This window comes from Oncorhynchus mykiss, chromosome 1, assembly GCF_013265735.2.
Source record: "Oncorhynchus mykiss isolate Arlee chromosome 1, USDA_OmykA_1.1, whole genome shotgun sequence".
NCBI lineage: Eukaryota > Metazoa > Chordata > Actinopteri > Salmoniformes > Salmonidae > Oncorhynchus > Oncorhynchus mykiss.
Genome location: NC_048565.1, coordinates 51,239,597 through 51,259,396, shown reverse-complemented (window position 1 = coordinate 51,259,396; position 19,800 = coordinate 51,239,597). Strand labels below are relative to the sequence as shown.

General features: G+C 43.4%; 1 protein-coding gene across 2 annotated transcripts in view; it reads right to left on the bottom strand.

Moving 5' to 3' along the window:
- The window catches only part of shank2b (SH3 and multiple ankyrin repeat domains 2b), a 126,804-nt gene that overhangs the window by 82,237 nt on the left and 24,767 nt on the right, over window positions 1-19,800 (bottom strand). For both annotated transcript variants that reach the window (XM_036979571.1, XM_036979569.1), the window contains one exon: window positions 9,464-9,779. In XM_036979571.1, coding sequence (XP_036835466.1) covers window positions 9,464-9,779 — 316 coding nt within the window. The remainder of the gene's footprint in view (window positions 1-9,463; window positions 9,780-19,800) is intronic.

The following is a 19,800-nucleotide window of genomic DNA, read 5'->3' as shown; positions in this document are numbered from 1 at the left end:
AGCCTGTGCCCCCTGTAAACGGTATACTGTGGGTTGGGCATATTCGGGGAACAGGATAGGGAAGAGAAAAAAGTGCAAGGTACATATTTTCACATAGCAGTGAAATTATATGGGTATGTATTTAGTAGGGCTCTATAACCGTGTAACTGCAGATTATGGATGAAGACCGTCTATAATAAAATAACTGTCATGAGCGTTTTAATAATAACATTATTCAAAAATAAATATCATCAACTTCATTTTAAAGTCGCAAAAACTTTACCCGAAAGCAGCAAAGTAAAAGTAAGCTTGGTTTACATATAACAGCCGACATAAGGAGAGACAAGAGGTGGAAAAAATATCATTTTGTTTGGAAAGAACAGCTGACAAGACGAGACACCCGGGCATTCAAAAAGATATCATGTGTGGTTGAGTCCAGTCATTATCTTGTATTTATTTATTTTGTATATTTTATAACGGTGACCAATAGTTGTCAACAAAATCCCATGATCGTCACATCCCTAGTATTTAGTGAACTCTACTCTACTCAATGAGCAGCACATCATAGCAGCTGAGGAAATTCACTGACAGGAATGAAAGGTTGTACAATGGCCCCCTCTGTTGGACTGCTGTAAAACTGACGGCCTACAATAGGAGATCAGAGCTGGAACGGGCTCATTATCCACACTAATGACAGGAGTATCATCAAATCTGTGTTGATCATCCATTTGATGTTGATATATTCCATTCCCCACTCAAAAGTCTGACATTCGTTAGCGTGGAGATGTGAAAAATGTAGCAATTGAGAGACATTACATTATCAAATGATTGGATAGTGCTTGGACAATATAATTCCTATGATGGTCCACTCGTATATGTTTACAATCCCTTGGACATAGCTTTATATTGAAGCCTGAGGCAGTAACGAGGCTCTCCTCTGTTGAATACGAATGCTCCTTCTAGCTAATTAAAGCAGCAAACTCTCTCTGTCCATTCGGTTGTTTGGAGTTGCTGTACAGTGTCTGGGTCCCTCAACAGGGGCCCTATTACCACTCCTATCCCAGCTTGTGGTCCAGACCTACTCTCTGCACACATCATCTATTCTACAACACAATGAGGAGAACAGGGAAACCAATCAGAGCTATTATCCGCAGAGCTCTTGGCATTCACCTGCTTTGTAGAGAGAAATGACACAGGGGAAGAGGATGTAGATGGAAACATTACAATGTCTTCTGCAATACAGTATGAAGTTAAGGGCCCCAAATTTAGATTATCTTGTGTATTTAGCACAAGAGCCTTGTACAGCAAAGCTTATTTGCATAGAAAGAACTTTGTGGACTGTGTTTAGACTTAAAACGGGTAAAAAAAAATAATCTGTCAATGTCACTGGTATGAACACAGTGTAATTCAACAAGATCTACACCGAAAATGACAACACATTTTGAAGCGCCACAGATGACATGCTGTACTCATGGAGATGATGGGGATGGTGTACTGTAAACGTCTGACAACCAAGGCAGCAGCAGAGCAGTGATATGTGATGTCCTGGTATGTTCACTTCCTGTGCTCGGCCTGGGGGATGAGAGCCTACCCACCTCGCTGCTCCACCTGCTAGCCCAGGGACACAGCATGACACACACACACACACACACACACACACACACACACACACACACACACACACACACGGCGATAGAGGCCAGCAGAGCGGCAGAGAGAGAGAGAGAGAGAGAGAGAGAGAGAAAGTGGGCCAGATGAGAATTCCAGCTGTACATGCCCTCAGTGGCTGGTGCTTCATTAAGACTCTATAGAGACTCTGTCAAAGTCACAACCAAAGGCATCCCTCATGCTAACTACCTAGTTTAGCATCACTGTAGGTACCTAGTGTAGCACAGCCTCCTCCGCTTAACTGTAGGCAGGGACTATACCATGTCATATCTAATGTACCCGACTGCGTGAACGTAAATGGTTTAATCGAGCATCCGACCGGATTCCGCAGACCAAACTAACCGAGATCAGATTTCATACCAAGTGAATCACTATTTCTGTCGAAATCACAGCCAAAGGCATCCCTCATGCCAACTGGATAGGCTAGCATAGCATAGCATAGCCTCCTATCCTTCACACTCTTAGAAAAAAGGGTCCCAAAAGGGTTTTTCAGCTGTCCCCAAAGGAACAGCCTTTTTGGTTCCAGGTAGAACCTTTTTGGGTTCCATGTAGAAACCTCTGCGGAAAGGGTTCTACATGGGAACCCAAAAAGGTTTTACCTGGAGCTAAAAAGAGTCCTATGGGGACAGCCGAAGAACCCTTTCAGGTTGTAGATTTTGAGAGTGTGAAGCAGTATAAGGGAAACCATGACACATCCATTGTCTGAGCAGGTGCTGACGATAGCAAACTATCAAGACAAGAGACTCTGCAGAGTCCACACACTGAATACAATGCAGTGTGTACATTTGACCTTCATTTAACTAGGCAAGTCTGTTAAGACAAAATTCTTATTTACAATGACAGCCTACCGGGGGAACAGTGGGTTGGTTACCTGCCTTGCTCAGGGGCAGATTTTTTACCTTGTCAGCTCGGGGGATTCGATCCAGCAACCTTTCGGTTACTGGCCCAACACTCTAACCACTAGACTACCTGCCAGCCCATAAAGCATGATAGGGTCTCACCAACAATACCGACATTCACGTTACGTAACACTTTTTTGTGTAACTACAGCAACACAATTTGAGATTTTATTTGACTTAGTACAGATGCTACACACTTTATAGCCTATAAATGCATAGGCCCAAAGTCACTGCCATTCATTCACTGGTAGGTCGAAATCATAAAAACGTGACCTTTGTACATGGCAACAGTCAAACCAATGTTAACCTTTTAGTCATGACTTTACGCTTAGTAGCCATGGCAGTGTGTGTGTGTGTGTGTGTGTGTGTGTGTGTGTGTGTGTGTGTGTGTGTGTGTGTGTGTGGAGAGATGGCAGACCACTGTGACTGACAGCAGCTCACTGCCTGTTTAACAGTCAAGCTGTCACATCAAATCCTCCAGATGCTTTCGTGGCTCTACACACACTACTGTGTCGAGCCAAGCTGTCTTGAGCTGGTTTGGTTACACATCCACCATAGTTGCTGTAAATGTGCTGGAGCCAGCACAGTTTGGTTGGGGTCGACACAATTGTGTGAAAAAAATGTAATAGTTGGAGAAAAAAAGAGTGTCTGGGGGATCTGCTAGAATAGTGGGCATCAAACTTAGCAGTGTGATGCAACCAAAATGTGAAACTGGCACCGGGTTACTGCATGATGGAAAGACTATGGAGATAAGGTTAGGCTAACAAACAGGTCTGGGTACTTTAGTGTCTACATAGTTATAGTGTCGTGTAGGGTCGTGACGGTCATTCAATTGCAACGGGACACTCTTGCGTTGCCATATACCAAATAGGAAGAACACAAGGGTATTGTACTGCGCACGTGTGCTATGGACGGTATGAGACGTAAGAGAAACTTATGAACGGGATGAATAATAGATCATAAAAAAACTGTTGACGGTGTAAATAACCCAGTGAGAGGTTTATAGGACACAAGCTACCAACTACCGGCTAGATAACCGCCCTTACAAACTACAAAAAGGCACGTCCTTGTTTACCACTAACCAACCATGGTTGATGACCTGTGTCCCAAATGGCACCATATTCCAATCCCTATATGGTCCACCACTTTTGACCACGGGAAAAGTAGTGCACTATGTAGGGAATAGGGTGCAATGTGGGGCACAGCCCTGGCTACCAGCTACCCGCCTCTACAAACTACAAAGAGCAAGTCCTTGTTTACCAGCAACCAACCCTAGTTGGCAACATGCTCAAACCCACCCGTCTGTGTTCCAAATGGCATCATATTCTATATATATACAGTGCCTTGCGAAAGTATTCGGCCCCCTTGAACTTTGCAACCTTTTGCCACATTTCAGGCTTCAAACATAAAGATATAAAACTGTATTTTTTTGTGAAGAATCAACAACAAGTGGGACACAATCATGAAGTGGAACGACATTTATTGGATATTTAAAACTTTTTTAACAAATCAAAAACTGAAAAATTGGGCATGCAAAATTATTCAGCCCCTTTAAGTTAATACTTTGTAGCGCCACCTTTTGCTGCGATTACAGCTGTAAGTCGCTTGGGGTATGTCTCTATCAGTTTTGCACATCGAGAGACTGACATTTTTTCCCATTCCTACTTGCAAAACAGCTCGAGCTCAGTGAGGTTGGATGGAGAGCATTTGTGAACAGCAGTTTTCAGTTCTTTCCACAGATTCTCGATTGGATTCAGGTCTGGACTTTGACTTGGCCATTCTAACACCTGGATATGTTTATTTTTGAACCATTCCATTGTAGATTTTGCTTTATGTTTTGGATCATTGTCTTGTTGGAAGACAAATCTCCGTCCCAGTCTCAGGTCTTTTGCAGACTCCATCAGGTTCTTCCAGAATGGTCCTGTATTTGGCTCCATCCATCTTCCCATCAATTTTAACCATCTTCCCTGTCCCTGCTGAAGAAAAGCAGGCCCAAACCATGATGCTGCCACCACCATGTTTGACAGTGGGGATGGTGTGTTCAGCTGTGTTGCTTTTACGCCAAACATAACGTTTTGCATTGTTGCAAAAAAGTTACATTTTGGTTTCTTCTGACCAGAGCACCTTCTTCCACATGTTTGGTGTGTCTCCCAGGTGGCTTGTGGCAAACTTTAAACAACACTTTTTATGGATATCTTTAAGAAATGGCTTTCTTCTTGCCACTCTTCCATAAAGGCCAGATTTGTGCAATATACGACTGATTGTTGTCCTATGGACAGAGTCTCCCACCTCAGCTGTAGATCTCTGCAGTTCATCCAGAGTGATCATGGGCCTCTTGGCTGCATCTCTGATCAGTCTTCTCCTTGTATGAGCTGAAAGTTTAGAGGGACGGCCAGGTCTTGGTAGATTTGCAGTGGTCTGATACTCCTTCCATTTCAATATTATCGCTTGCACAGTGCTCCTTGGGATGTTTAAAGCTTGGGAAATCTTTTTGTATCCAAATCCGGCTTTAAACTTCTTCACAACAGTATCTCGGACCTGCCTGGTGTGTTCCTTGTTCTTCATGATGCTCCCTGCGCTTTTAACGGACCTCTGAGACTATCACAGTGCAGGTGCATTTATACGGAGACTTGATTACACACAGGTGGATTGTATTTATCATCATTAGTCATTTAGGTCAACATTGGATCATTCAGAGATCCTCACTGAACTTCTGGAGAGAGTTTGCTGCACTGAAAGTAAAGGGGCTGAATAATTTTGCACGCCCAATTTTTCAGTTTTTGATTTGTTAAAAAAGTTTGAAATATCCAATAAATGTCGTTCCACTTCATGATTGTGTCCCACTTGTTGTTGATTCTTCACAAAAAAATACACTTTTATATCTTTATGTTTGAAGCCTGAATTGTGGCAAAAGGTCGCAAAGTTCAAGGGGGCCGATTACTTTCGCAAGGCACTGTATATACACATATATACACTGCTCAAAAAAAATAAAGGGAACACTTAAACAACACAATGTAACTCCAAGTCAATCACACTTCTGTGAAATCAAACTGTCCACTTAGGAAGCAACACTGATTGACAATACATTTCACATTCTGTTGTGCAAATGGAATAGACAACAGGTGGAAATTATAGGCAATTAGCAAGACACCCCCAATAAAGGCGTGGTTCTGCAGGTGGTGACCACAGACCACTTCTCAGTTCCTATGCTTCCTGGCTGATGTTTTGGTCACTTTTGAATGCTGGCGGTGCTTTCACTCTAGTGGTAGCATGAGACGGAGTCTACAACCCACACAAGTGGCTCAGGTAGTGCAGCTCATCCAGGATGGCACATCAATGCGAGCTGTGGCAAGAAGGTTTGCTGTGTCTGTCAGCGTAGTGTCCAGAGCATGGAGGCGCTACCAGGAGACAGGCCAGTACATCAGGAGACGTGGAGGAGGCCGTAGGAGGGCAACAACCCAGCAGCAGGACTGCTACCTCCGCCTTTGTGCAAGGAGGAGCAGGAGGAGCACTGCCAGAGCCCTGCAAAATGACCTCCAGCAGGCCACAAATGTGCATGTGTCTGCTCAAACGGTCAGAAACAGACTCCATGAGGGTGGTATGAGGGCCCGACGTCCACAAGTGGGGGTTGTGCTTACAGCCCAACACTGTGCAGGACGTTTGGCATTTGCCAGAGAACACCAAGATTGGCAAATTCGCCACTGGCGCCCTGTGCTCTTCACAGATGAAAGCAGGTTCACACTGAGCACATGTGACAGACGTGACAGAGTCTGGAGACGCCGTGGAGAACGTTCTGCTGCCTGCAACATCCTCCAGCATGACCGGTTTGGCAGTGGGTCAGTCATGGTGTGGGGTGGCATTTCTTTGGGGGGCCTCCATGTGCTCGCCAGAGGTAGCCTGACTGCCATTAGGTACCGAGATGAGATCCTCAGACCCCTTGTGAGACCATATGGTGGTGCGGTTGGCCCTGGGTTCCTCCTAATGCAAGAAAATGCTAGACCTCATGTGGCTGGAGTGTGTCAGCAGTTCCTGCAAGAGGAAGGCATTGATGCTATGGACTGGCCCGCCCGTTCCCCAAACCTGAATCCAATTGAGCACATCTGGGACATCATGTCTCGCTCCATCCACCACAGACTGTCCAGGAGTTGGCAGATGCTTTAGTCCAGGTCTGGAAGGAGATCCCTCAGGAGACCATCCTCCACCTCATCAGGAGCATCCCCAGGCGTTGTAGGGAGGTCATACAGGCACGTAGAGGCCACACACACTACTGAGCCTCATTTTGACTTGTTTTAAGGACATTACATCAAAGTTGGATCAGCTTGTAGTGTGGTTTTCCACTTTAATTTTGAGTGTGACTCCAAATCCAGACCTCCATGGGTTGATAAATTTGATTTCCATTGATAATATTTGTGTGATTTTGTTGTCAGCACATTCAACTATGTAAAGAAAAAAGTATTTAATAAGAATATTTCATTCATTCAGATCTAGGATGTGTTATTTTAGTGTTCCCTTTATTTTTTTGAACAGTGTATATATATATATATATATATATATATATATATATATATATATATATAGTGCACTGCTTTTGACCAGGGCCCATAGGGCTCTGGTCAAAAGTAGTGCACTATGTAGGGAATAGGGTGCCATTTGGGATGGAGCCGTGCACAAACCCACCCCTCATACCTTGAACCAAAGACAGTGATTACATAAGGATGTTAAATTTGGAAGAGGCAGTCGTGGGCTGAGGTATTTATGCAAAACAAGAACAGGAAGAAAATAGGTCCTCCAACAGCAGCATCAGCCAATGGTTGTGTCTGAATATTGTCACAATGTGTCTATTTCTGATCTACTGCTATGCTGAGGCAAAAACAGATGAGTGTTCATGTAACACTCACTGTCATGGTATATAATTGCTTCTTTTAAGGTATCATGTCAGGATATATCAGCGTTTCAATGAAACTATAACAGGCACTGAGTGGCTCAGTTAGTAGAGCATTGGCACTTGCAACGCCAGGGTTGTGGGTTCAATTTCCCCAGGGGACCAGTATGAAAAATGTATGCACTCACTACTATAAATTTCTCTGGATAAGATCGTTGGCTAAAATGACTAAATCAAAAACAGAAGGAATGGCCTATACGTGTGAGCTATTTTTCATTGCTCTTTCTAGGTACAGTATGTAAACCAAGATAGAGTGTCTACTACAGTACCAAGTAAAGCAATAATCTAGGTGAATTATCTAATACAGTTAAAATAGCAGGCTCTAACCCTGAACAGTTATTTAGCACAAGTACTGTCTACGCCTTAGAACTAAATACAGAAAATAGTATGTTTTATATTGGCCTCTGAATCACCGTTGTCCACACGGACAACAGGAGCGTAATAGCAAACAGCAATTATCAGATCGCATCCGAAACACACTACAGCTGTTAGCGCTTTGCTTTGGTCCGCAGTTGGAGGATATTATCTAACACACCGTGGAGTAAGCTAGTTAGCTGCTAAAAACACATATGCACCATATGGCAGTAATGGCCATAGCAACCACTCCAGTAACTAGGGAGGAACTAACGGTGTCCCATTTGAACCGCTCTACTCCAGTAACGGTGCTAGTAATAATGTATTCATACACCAGTAGGCCTGCTGACCTGGCTGAGAGGAGGCCGAGTGAAGGCAATCACAACAACTCATTATGCATCCTGAACACGGGCTGAACACGGGCTGAACACGGGCTGAACACGGGGAAGCTGAAGGGGAGAAAAAAAAAGGTACAATTCCCATAGGATCATTTATTGTGTGACATCTGTCATATTTAGATTCAATTTAGATGAATTTCCGTTTTCCTTTTATGCGAGCAGTGAGTAATTGGCGTGGCCCACTTACTGAGCCTGCTCTGTTCTCCACAGACCCCCTGCTATGGTGAAGAGATTCACACGCTCGCACGCAAACACACGTCATTGACGTGGACCAAAAAATGGTCTCAACTCAAATCTGGTGGTACATCCATGGTGACAATGACAGATGTGAAGTAGGAGGGTGGGGGGTATATGTGATGAGACCGGGATCCAGGGTATATCTGGGGTAGGGGGGTTGGAGTGTCAAATTAAGTAAACCAACCGAAAGCAGTTTGCTGAAGTAGGACTGGGGTATTGTTCACGAAGAGTAACAGTTGTCACGATTGGCATTGGGGAATCTGTACACATTAACCAAGTCGCAGTGGGACAGCTGTACTGCCAAGCCTCTCCTCTGCCTGCCTGTAATTCCTCTCACCTTATTCCCTGTACGGTGTACTACTTTTGAGCAGGGCCTCACTCATCCCAACTGAACAAACCCTTCCCTCCCCTGTCTGCAACAGAAACCCCCACTCCGACGTTGCCACTTTCATAAGAGTGACTGATTGGACCGATGGTGGAGCACATCTAGAATCTCTACTCCCCAAGATGCAGTGAACACCAGGGACTGTTTTTGGGCCAACATCCACACACATCCATGAACACACATCCACACTCTCCTGAGAGAGACTGCTCAGACCTACAGTGAGCGCCACACATCTACCATCTCTATTCCCCAGGCTGCCATGTGCACCAGGGACTCATTTGGGACATATTTTCTGGGCCAAAATCCTTCTTTGTAACTGCACTCTGTTTGTAGAGGTTCTGTAAACTACCAAGGGCACTAATTGGAAAGTCACTCCCTATAGCAGTCGCACCCTAAAGTTGGTGACATTGTTTAACTAAAAGGAGGTCTAGTAAGCCTGGGTGGCCCCATAACAAATCAGGGCCCACCCATAAGTATGGAGATATCAATATGGGCCGGGCCCCCCCCTAAAAAAATCCACGATTTCACTTTGGGCACCTGCAAAAGAAGTTGGGAGCCCTCAAGAGCCAATATATAACTCAAACCCTGGTTGGTGACTGACCTGGGCTGTCGCTGAGGGGTCTGTCTCCGTGCTTCCTCCCCCAGGCGCCCCAGGGAAGGTGAGCGGGGAGGGCGGGGAGCCCCCTTCCCCATGGTCCTGACTGTTCCATTGGGGCTGGGCATCTGCTGCTGCTGGGGCCGGCGGGGGGAGAGGCTACGCAGGGGAGAGTGGCTCGGGGACGGCAGGGGTGACCGGTTGTTCACGTTCAGGTTGTTGTCGCTGTTGGAGCGCAAGAGCGTCGGCCGTGGTGCAGCGAGGGTGCTCCGTGGGGCTTGCTTGCGCCGGGCAGTCTGGGCCGGCGCCTCACGGAAAGGCACTAGAGGGAGGGAGGGAGGGAGGGAGGGAGGGAGGGAGGGAGGGAGGGAGGGAGGGAGGGAGAAATTAGACCAAGTTTCATTATGGTAGAGATTCTTCATTGTTCCTTTGAAACTCAAATAGAAGCAGGTCAGTAAGCAGAATACTCCACACACACACACACACACACACACACGCACGCACGCACGCACACACACACGCACACGCATACACCTTCAATTAACAACCTTGAGGTATTAAGCATCTTGATTCTCAATGAAGATGCAAGGAGAGCTCCAAACGCGCTAGGCTCACGGCCTCAGAACAGCCAGCCTGGCTGTGGAGAGGACTCTATTCAACACCAGCTATAATAGGAGCCTTGGTGGAATTCCCCTGTGTTTGAAGCAGCGCACCGTGCACACAGCTGAAGCATGATTAATGATGATGTTTATTTCTCCGCTGCCTTCTAAACACCAAGGAGGAAGAGGAGGCTTATATACAGCATCCACATGATTTAACCCTGCAAAGACAGGCCACTTAGTGAGAGAGAAGACACTGCTTTGTAAAACAGCCAAAATCACAGTACACCGTCCTAGGAAAAGGGTCATCTATTTAAAACATTTCCAAAAGACGTCTTACAAAAAAAGAAGTCTACGCATTCCCCCCGAGGAAGAGTCAAGTCCTGATTGCACAATGTAAAGCCGTACCAGTGAACCTCCAAAACTCGGTGAAAATGATCCACAATAAAGTGTACGTCCGTGAGGCAGGAAAGAGAGGAAAGGTAAGGGAAAGGAAAAACACCCAACCCACCACTACCTGAACAAGACAGATCCCACACCCTCTTCACCTCTCTCCCAATAACCGGTGATATCTGAATGGCCTATCATCAACGGAAGAGGCAAAGCGAATAAAGTTATGGCGATATGCTTGGATCTGCTTTAACAAAGTGACATATGCTAACAAATGCATTCCCTGTGTGTCTGTATGACAGTTCAATATAACTCCATCTCTTCTGCAAGAATGGTCCGATTACATGTACAATTCACCGGTCGCAAAAAGTCCGTTCCCTTTGCAGAGTCAGATATTGTGAGTTGTCGACATTGATCATCATTCGTCAAATCAACCTACAAGTACCAACAACCTAGGTTGCACTCTACAGTATATCCGGTAAACAGACATTACTTTCCCAGGCTGTGTTCTTTGAAAACCGTAGGGCCAAAATAGTTAGCATCCTCTTGAGACTTTTTGAAGCGGTTATGAAAGCAGCCATCAATATTTATATTAGCAAAACAAGTTATACAACGGTGACTATTAGTGATTCAACAATTGCCTTAGTTAATGAACAGTTGCTATTAAACTACACGCCGAGTTTTTGTTAAGCTAGAACTACCATATCAATTAAAAGGCATACCACAACGTACAGTCTAGAACTCATTTTCTCAGCTCCTGTATGCCACACAAACTTTCAATCACACACTCAAAACATTGAGAGACATCAAAATCCTCCAAAATCAACTACAACAGCTCACCTTCTTTCTTCAAGGCATTCAGAAAAGACTTCATTTCCCCTCTTTTCCTTATTGCTTAAATATTAAGGGGAATGTGGAGAAAGAGTGAATGTGAAATGTATCCGAGTCTTGTAGCGCGAAAAAGCAGCAGCGAATAGCTCCAGTGGTATAGCGAGTCACAATGGGAGGGAGAGAGATTGACTGGGCAGGGAGGAAGGCAGGGACGGAGCCAGGCAGGCAGGCACGCTGGTGACAGAGAGAGCCCACCCCACATGATTTCGCTTGTCACTGACTATGAGGATGGGTGCACAATGCACCAGATCCACACATATCCCTTTCCCTCTCTCTCTCACACACATACACTCTCTCTTGCTCTCTCTCACAAACACACACAGACACTCTCTCTCTCTCTCACACACACACGCACACAGACACAATCTCTCTCTCTCTCTGACACACACTCACTCTCTCTCTCTCTCTGACACATACACACTCACTCTCTCTCACAGACACACACTCACTCTCTCTCACAGACACACACTCACTCTCTCTCACAGACACACACTCACTCTCTCGCACAGACACACACTCACTCTCTCGCACAGACACACACTCACTCTCTCGCACAGACACACACTCACTCACTCTCTCTCATAGACACACACTCACTTTCTCACAGACACACACTCACTTTCTCACAGACACACTCTCGCTCTCTCTTTCAGACACACACTTCTCTCTCACAGAAACACTCTCGCTCTCTCTCACAGCTTCACCCAGGCACATAGACAAGCAGCACAGCATATCAGGCTGGACTCGAAGGAGCAAGAATATGTCCATTATTATAATCATCACGGATGGGGAGAATTAAACTAAACCACATCAACTCTGATTATTATCATTAGCACTGCCAGCTGTATCAACTAGAGTAAGGGCTGCATTAACTAAAACTACTTCAATAACAAGTTAATGATTTTGCCATAGATGACAGGACAGGCACATTTTCAATATGTGACTGTCAAACATGGCGAAGAGATGCATCGCTTGCAATCCCATAGCACCCAAATGAGACATGCAATGTTCAGTGGGAGATGGGATTTTAACCCTTGCTTTCGCGGGAACAGCTGTATCGGAAACAAACCCTTTGTGTTGCTAGGCAACCTTAGTGAGGAAGTCTAAATTTGTCACTTGCAAGTTGCTTGTTGGTTGTGAAAGGATCTGACTCCTTATGTATATTATGGTGTGGTTCCACAGCCCTTGCAACCAATCATTGACAGCACAAGACACACTCCAAATCCAATGGGAATGTGATGGAAATGAAGAAATGTTCTGATATTATAACATGTTATAATGTCAGACTCAGCACCTCTTCAGAATACCTTTGGGACTTTCATTGGGGAAACAACATAATGAATTCAGAGCCTGGCATTTGGAAATACTCCTACCATCAACATTGCTCAAACCATTGGTGTGGTCATTGGTTGCCTAGCTAAATAAATATATAGGAATCAGTCCATTTAATGCAACATTTTCACTTACTCTGATGGTTCAGGAAATGATAATGGTGGCTCTATCCCGTGCCGGAAAATGTGCTGTCTATGACGGATTTCAAAGCATTATGACATCAAACCAGTTTAAAATCTAACATCTAAATGACTGTAGGCTATAGGGGAACTGTGGATGGGGGAATCCCTATGGATCACCTCTTCGCATCTACGGTATACGGATTGTAAGATACAGCGCCTTGCAAAAGTATTCACCCCCTTGGCGTTTTCCCCATTTTGTTGCATTGCAACCTGTAATTTAAATGGATTTTTATTTGGATTTCAAGCACAAATTGGTGGGGTGAAATGATAAAAAAGAAAGAAAAAGTGGTGCGTGTATACAGTTGAAGTGGGAAGTTTACATACACTTAGGTTGGAGTGATTAAAATTCGTTTTTTCAACACCCCACAAATTTCTTGTTAACAAACAATAGTTTTGGCAAGTTGGTTAGGACATCCACTATGTGCATGACACAAGTAATTGTTCCAACAGTTGTTTACAGACAAATTATTTCACGGTATCACAATTCTAGTGGGTCAGAAGTTTACATACACTAAGTTGACTGTGCCTTTAAACAGCTTGGAGAATTCCAGAAAATTATGTCATGGCTTTAGAAGCTTCTGATAGGCTAATTTACATTATTTGAGTCAATTGGAAGTGTACCTGTGGATGTTTTTCAAGGCCTACCTTCAAACTCAGTGCCTCTTTGCTTGACATCATGGGAAAATCAAAAGAAATCAGCCAAGACCGCAGAAAAAAATTGTTGACCTCCACAAGTCAACTTCAAAAGTTGACAAAGTTGGTTCACAAGTTTGGTTCATCCTTGGTTCATCCAAAAGTATCTATATCCACAGTAAAACAAGTCCTATACCGCTCAGCAAAGAAAAAGCCACTGCTCAAAAACCACCATAAAAAAGCCAGCCTATGGTTTGCAACTGCACATGGGGACAAAGATCATACTTTTTGGAGAAATGTCCTCTGGTCTGATGAAACAAATAGAACTGTTTGGCCATAATGACCATTAAGAGGAAAAAGGGGGTGGCTTGCAAGCCGAAGAACACCATCCCAACCGTGAAGCACGGGGGTGGCAACATCATGTTGTGGGGGGTGCTTTGCTGCAGGAGGGACTGGTGCACTTCACAAAATAGATGGCATCATGCGGTAGGGAAATTATGTGGATATATTGAAGCAACATCTTAAGACAGTTAAAGCTTGGTCGCAAATGGGTCTTCCAAATGGACAATGACCCCAAGCATACTTCCAAAGTTGTGGCAAAATGGCTTAAGGACAACAAAGTCAAGGTATTGGAGTGGCCATCACAAAGCCCTGACCTCAATCCTATAGAAAATGTGTGGGCAGAATTGAAAAAGCGTGTGTGAGCAAGGAGGCCTACAAACCTGACTCAGTCAGGAGGACTGGGCCAAAATTCACCCAACTTATTGTGGGAAGCTTCTGGAAGGCTACTCAAAACATTTGACCCAAATAAAACAATTAAAAGGCAATGCTACCAAATACTAATTGAGTGAATGTAAACGTCTGACCCACTAGGAATGTGATGAAAGAAATACAAGTTGAAATAAATCATTATCTTTACTAATATTCTGACATTTCACATTTTTAAAATAAAGTGGTGTCCTAACGGACCAAAGACAGGGAATTATTTTGAGGATTAAATGTCAGGAATTGTGAAAAACTGAGTTTAAATGTATTTTGCTAAGGTGTATGTAAACTTCCGACTTCAACTGTATGTATCCACCCCCTTTGCTATGAAGCTCCTAAATAAGATCTGGTGCCAATTACCTTCAGAAGTCACATAATGACTTAAATAAAGTCAACCTGTGTGCAATCTAAATGTCACATGATCTGTCACATGATCTCAGTATATATATACACCTGTTCTGAAAGGCCCCAGAGTCTGCAACACCACTAAGCAAGGGGTACCACCAAGCAAGCAGCACTATGAAGACCAAGGAGCTCTCCAAACAGGTCAGGGACAAAGTTGTGGAGAAGTAAAGATCAGGGTTGGGTTCTAAAAAAACTATTCTAAACTTTGAACATCCCACGGAGCACCATTAAATCCATTATTAAAAAATGGAAAGAATATGGCACCAGAACAAACCTTCCAAGAGAGGGCCGCCAACCAAAACTTACGGACCAGGCAAGGAGGCCATTAATCAGAGAGGCAACAAAGAGACCAAAGATAACCCTGAAGGAGCTGAAAAGCTCCACAACGGAGATTGGAGTATCTGTCCATAGGACCACTTTAGGCCATACACTCCACAGAGCTGGGCTTTCCGGAAGAGTGGCCAAGAATATAAGCAAACATGTTTGGTGTTCGCCAAAAGGCATGTGGGAGACTCCCCAAACATATGGAAGAAGGTACTCTGGTCAGAGACAAAAATGTTGCTTTTTGGCCATCAAGGAAAACTCTATGTCTGGCGCAAACCGAACACCTCTCAACACCCCGAGAACCTCATCCACAGTGAAGCATGGTGGTGGCAGCATCATGCTGTGGGGATGTTTTTCATTGGCAGGTACTGGGAAACTGATCCGAATTGAAGGAATGATGGATGGCACTAAATACAGGGAAATTCTTGAGGGAAACCTGTTTCAGTCTTCCAGAGATTTGAGACTGGGACAGAGGTTCACCTTCCAGCGGGACAATGAGCCTAAGCATACTGTTAAAGCAACACTCGAGTGGTTTAAGGGGAAACATTTAAATGTCTTGGAATGGCCTCATCAAAACCCAGACCTCAATCCAATTGAGAATATGTGGTATGACTTAAAGATTGCTGTACACCAGCGGAACCCATCCAACTTGAAGGAGCTGGAGCAGTTTTGTCTTGAAGAATGGACACAAATTCCAGTGGCTAGATGTGCCAAGCTTATAGAGACATACCCCAAGAGACTTGCAGCTGTAATTGCTGCAAAAGGTGGCTCTACAAAGTATTGACTTTTGGAGGGGGGGTGAATAGTTATGTACGCTCAAGTTTTCAGGGTTTTTTTGTCTTATTTCTTGTTTGTTTTACAATAACACATGTTTTGCATCCTCAAAGTGGTTGGCATGTTGTATAAATCAAATGATACAAACACCCCAAAAATCCATTTGAATTCCAGGTTATAAGGCAACAAAATAGAAAAAATGCCAATGGGGTAAATACTTTCACAAGCCACTTTTTCAACCTGACAACCACCAACCACCGCTCTTCTCCCCAAGGAATAACATGAACTCTTCAAAACCTAAACATTTGCATTAAAACATCAACCACTCAATCAATCAAACACAACACAAATTAACGAGCAGCTTGTGCTGGAAAAGATCAATCGCTAAGAGTGTAAAATACTGAGGAACCATCGTTTGAGCATCACAAACCCTGAATGATGGATCCATAGATATAGGAAATTCGTTAGAACACTTCTGGCATCACATGAATCACCACATAGATCAGTGATACAGTAGACCATAAAATGACGCAAGGCGGTTAATTGTTCACAGGACATTGATGTAAACAACACTAATGAGTTAAAAATGTTTTAGGAAAACTAACCATCAATGCATAGATGTATACTATATAAAGAGGCTACCTCCCTACCCATGAGTCTCCCATCATCATCATCATCGAGGAACCAAAGATTCAGATCCCCTAAGCCTATTATCACATGGATCTGGGAACCATGGCAACCACTGGTATGTGACAATGATTTACATAGTTGACTGTTGAACAAGGCAGATACTATAGGTTTTCATGTCATGACTGTACGCAGAGGTGTCATGCCCATAAGGGGCACAAGGGCACATGCCCCCTCAGATTTTTCAGGTCAGTTTTTTTATTAAATTAAATAAATTACAAAACTAAATTTTTAAGCTGACGTTTTATCATAATTATTTAAAAAAAGATGTGTAAGCTGTATTTTGCAGAGGGCGCACACTGACTGGAAAGAGTATCACGCCTATTCGCCCTAGTAAGTAGTTCCTTCCAAGGTGCACCACAGAGCAAAGATATGTTAGGCAGGACTCTAGATACTACCTACACACTCACACATATTACACTGACACTTCAACACACACACACACACACACACACACACACACACACACACACACACACACACACACACACACACACACACACACACACACACACATACACACACACACACACACTCTTCACACACGCTCCTGCTACTCTGTTTATTATCTATCCTGATTACCTAGTCACTTTTACCCCTACCTACATGTACATACTACCTCAACTACCTCGTACCCCTGCACATTCACTCGGTACCGGTACTCCTGGTATATAGCCTCTTTAATGTTATTTTATTGTGTTACTATAGTTTTTGTATTTTTTTGCTATTTATTTTAATTTTAATTTGATCAAGCTAGGTAGCATATTGATTCCTTCTTGATGAATAAATCAAATGCAAATGTTTTGTTGTTTCTCTGTTGTCACGCCCTGGTCTTAGTATTTTGTGTTTTCTTTATTTATTTGGTCAGGCCAGGGTGTGACATGGTTTTTTTTATGTGGTGTGTTTTGTCTTGTTTTTTTTTGTACGTATTGGGATTGTGGCTTAGTGGGGTTTTCTAGCATAGTCTATGGCTGTCTGGAGTGGTTCTCAATCAGAGGCAGGTGTTTATCGTTGTCTCTGATTGGGAACCATATTTAGGCAGCCATATTCTTTGAGTGTTTCGTGGGTGATTGTTCCTGTCTTTGTGTTTGTTGTCACCAGATAGGCTGTTTAGGTTTTCTCACGGCTATTGTTTTGTTAGTTTATTCATGTATAGTTTTCTTCATTAAAAAACCATGAATAGAAACCACGCTGCATTTTGGTCCGCCTCTCCTTCACCTCAAGAAAACCGTTACATCTGTAATACTAGCCACCTAACAATTTTATGAAGTTGGCTTTAGCTAGCCAGCTAGATAGGTTCCAAATCTCCCGACCTCATGGCTAGCTACCAAGCCATTTCAGGCTATCAATCAAGTTAGAGTGAGTTGTCAAACTATCTTAGCTGGCATGCCAACTGGCAAGGTTGCTAGACTTTAGAAAATACTCGAATTGCTTTAATTAGTGTGTTACGATAGTATATACCAGTGTGGCAGTTGTACTAAAACCCTAAAAGGCATAAAAGTTCATACCCTTTCCTGCAGTCAAATTACCAAATCACCCTCTATTGGCTTCATGGGTGGAATGTTATTAATATTTTTCATTTTATTTATTTTTTTAATTCCAAAAATCTTTTTTTCTATGCCAACTGATTTAGTTATATTTCAGTCTTCTGTGTTGTATATAAAGTGTACTATTGGGATGCAAACATTTGATACATTTCAACTCTATAGCTGACATGGTACAGGTGTCTTCTTTTTTTAAGCTAATAATGATGTGTGTGAGGTGTATACGTTTGTTTAAGACCACTAAGAAACACTCTGTGTGATCCTGGTTTAGCCCACTCCAGTAATAGGTTAAAGAATCAATGTGCACCCCCCCCTCCATCGCCATATACTTCGTCCCCCATCTAAAATAATGGGTGCATGACGCCCCTGTCTGTAGGCATGCTGTTGTACTATATCGTACAGAGTTATAAATGAACATGTACTGAGGTCCACTGTTACAAAGACTTTTCAGTTTGACTGTTTAGATCAGATAGAAGGTGTTCAGCAATTTACAAAAGAAGGTTACAAAACATTAAGAAGCGATAACGGAATGGAAGACAGAGAGAACAAAAATTCTCTTGGGAGGTTGAAAATGCATGACAAAATGAGTTAGTGTAAGTGTCAGTGCCTATTTGGAGAGGAAAAGACAGAAATGCTCCGGCAATTGCACAGTAAGATTGCTGGCAGTAGCATTATGTTGACAGCATGCCAGAAGGCCGAGGAGAGTTCATAATGTCAAAACCCTGGCCTAAGGACATAGGAAAGACCTGACTCCAGCAGTTACAAAGTGACAAGCAAAGAAAGATTAGAGAGAATCCCCATCACCAGCACCTTAGGGCACCTGGCAGCCTTATTAAATAATACCCGTCTCAACGTCAACAGTGAAGAGGCAACTCCGGAATGCTGGCCTTCTAGGCAGAGTTGCACAGGAAAAGACATATCTCAGACTGGCTAATTAAAAAAGAAAAGATTAAGATGGGCAGAAGAACACAGACACTGGACAGAGGAACTGGACAGAGGAACAGCATCCTGGAGTTGCCTCTTCACTGTTGACATTGAGACTGGTGTTTTGCGGGCACTATTTAATGAAACTGCCAGTTGAGGACTTGTGAGGTATTTGTTTCTCAAACTAGACACTAATGTACTTGTCCTCTTGCTCAGTTGTGCATCAGGCCTCCCACTCCTCTTTCACTTCTGGTTAGAGCCAGTCTGCGCTGTTCTGTGAAGGGAGTAGTAAACAGCGTTGTACGAGATCTTCGGTTTCTTGGCAAATTCTCGCATGGAATAGCCTTAATGTCTCAGAACAAGAATAGACTGACGAGTTTCAGAAGAAAGTTAATTGTTTCCGGCCATTTTGAGCCTGTAATCGAACCCACAAACGCTGATGCTCCAGATACTCAACTAGTCTAAAGAAGGCCAGTTTTATTGCTTCTTTAATCAGAACAGTTTTCAGCTGTGCTAACATAATTGCAAGAGGGTTTTCTAATGATCAATTAGCCTTTCAAAATGATGAACTTGGATTAGCTAACACAACGTGCCATTATAACACAGGAGTGATGGTTGCTGATAACGGGCCTCTGTACGCCTATGGAGATATTCCATTAAAAATCAGCCATTTCTAGCTACAATAGTCATTTACAACATTAACAATGTCTACACTGTATTTCTGATCTATTTTATTTAATTTTAAAGGACAAAAAAATGAGCTTTTCTTTCATAACACAGACATTTCTAAGTGACCCCAAACTTTTGAAGGGTAGTGTACACTCTTAGAAAAAAGGGTTCTTTGGCTGACCCTGTAGGAGAACCCTTTTAGGTTCCAGGTAGAACTTGAGGTG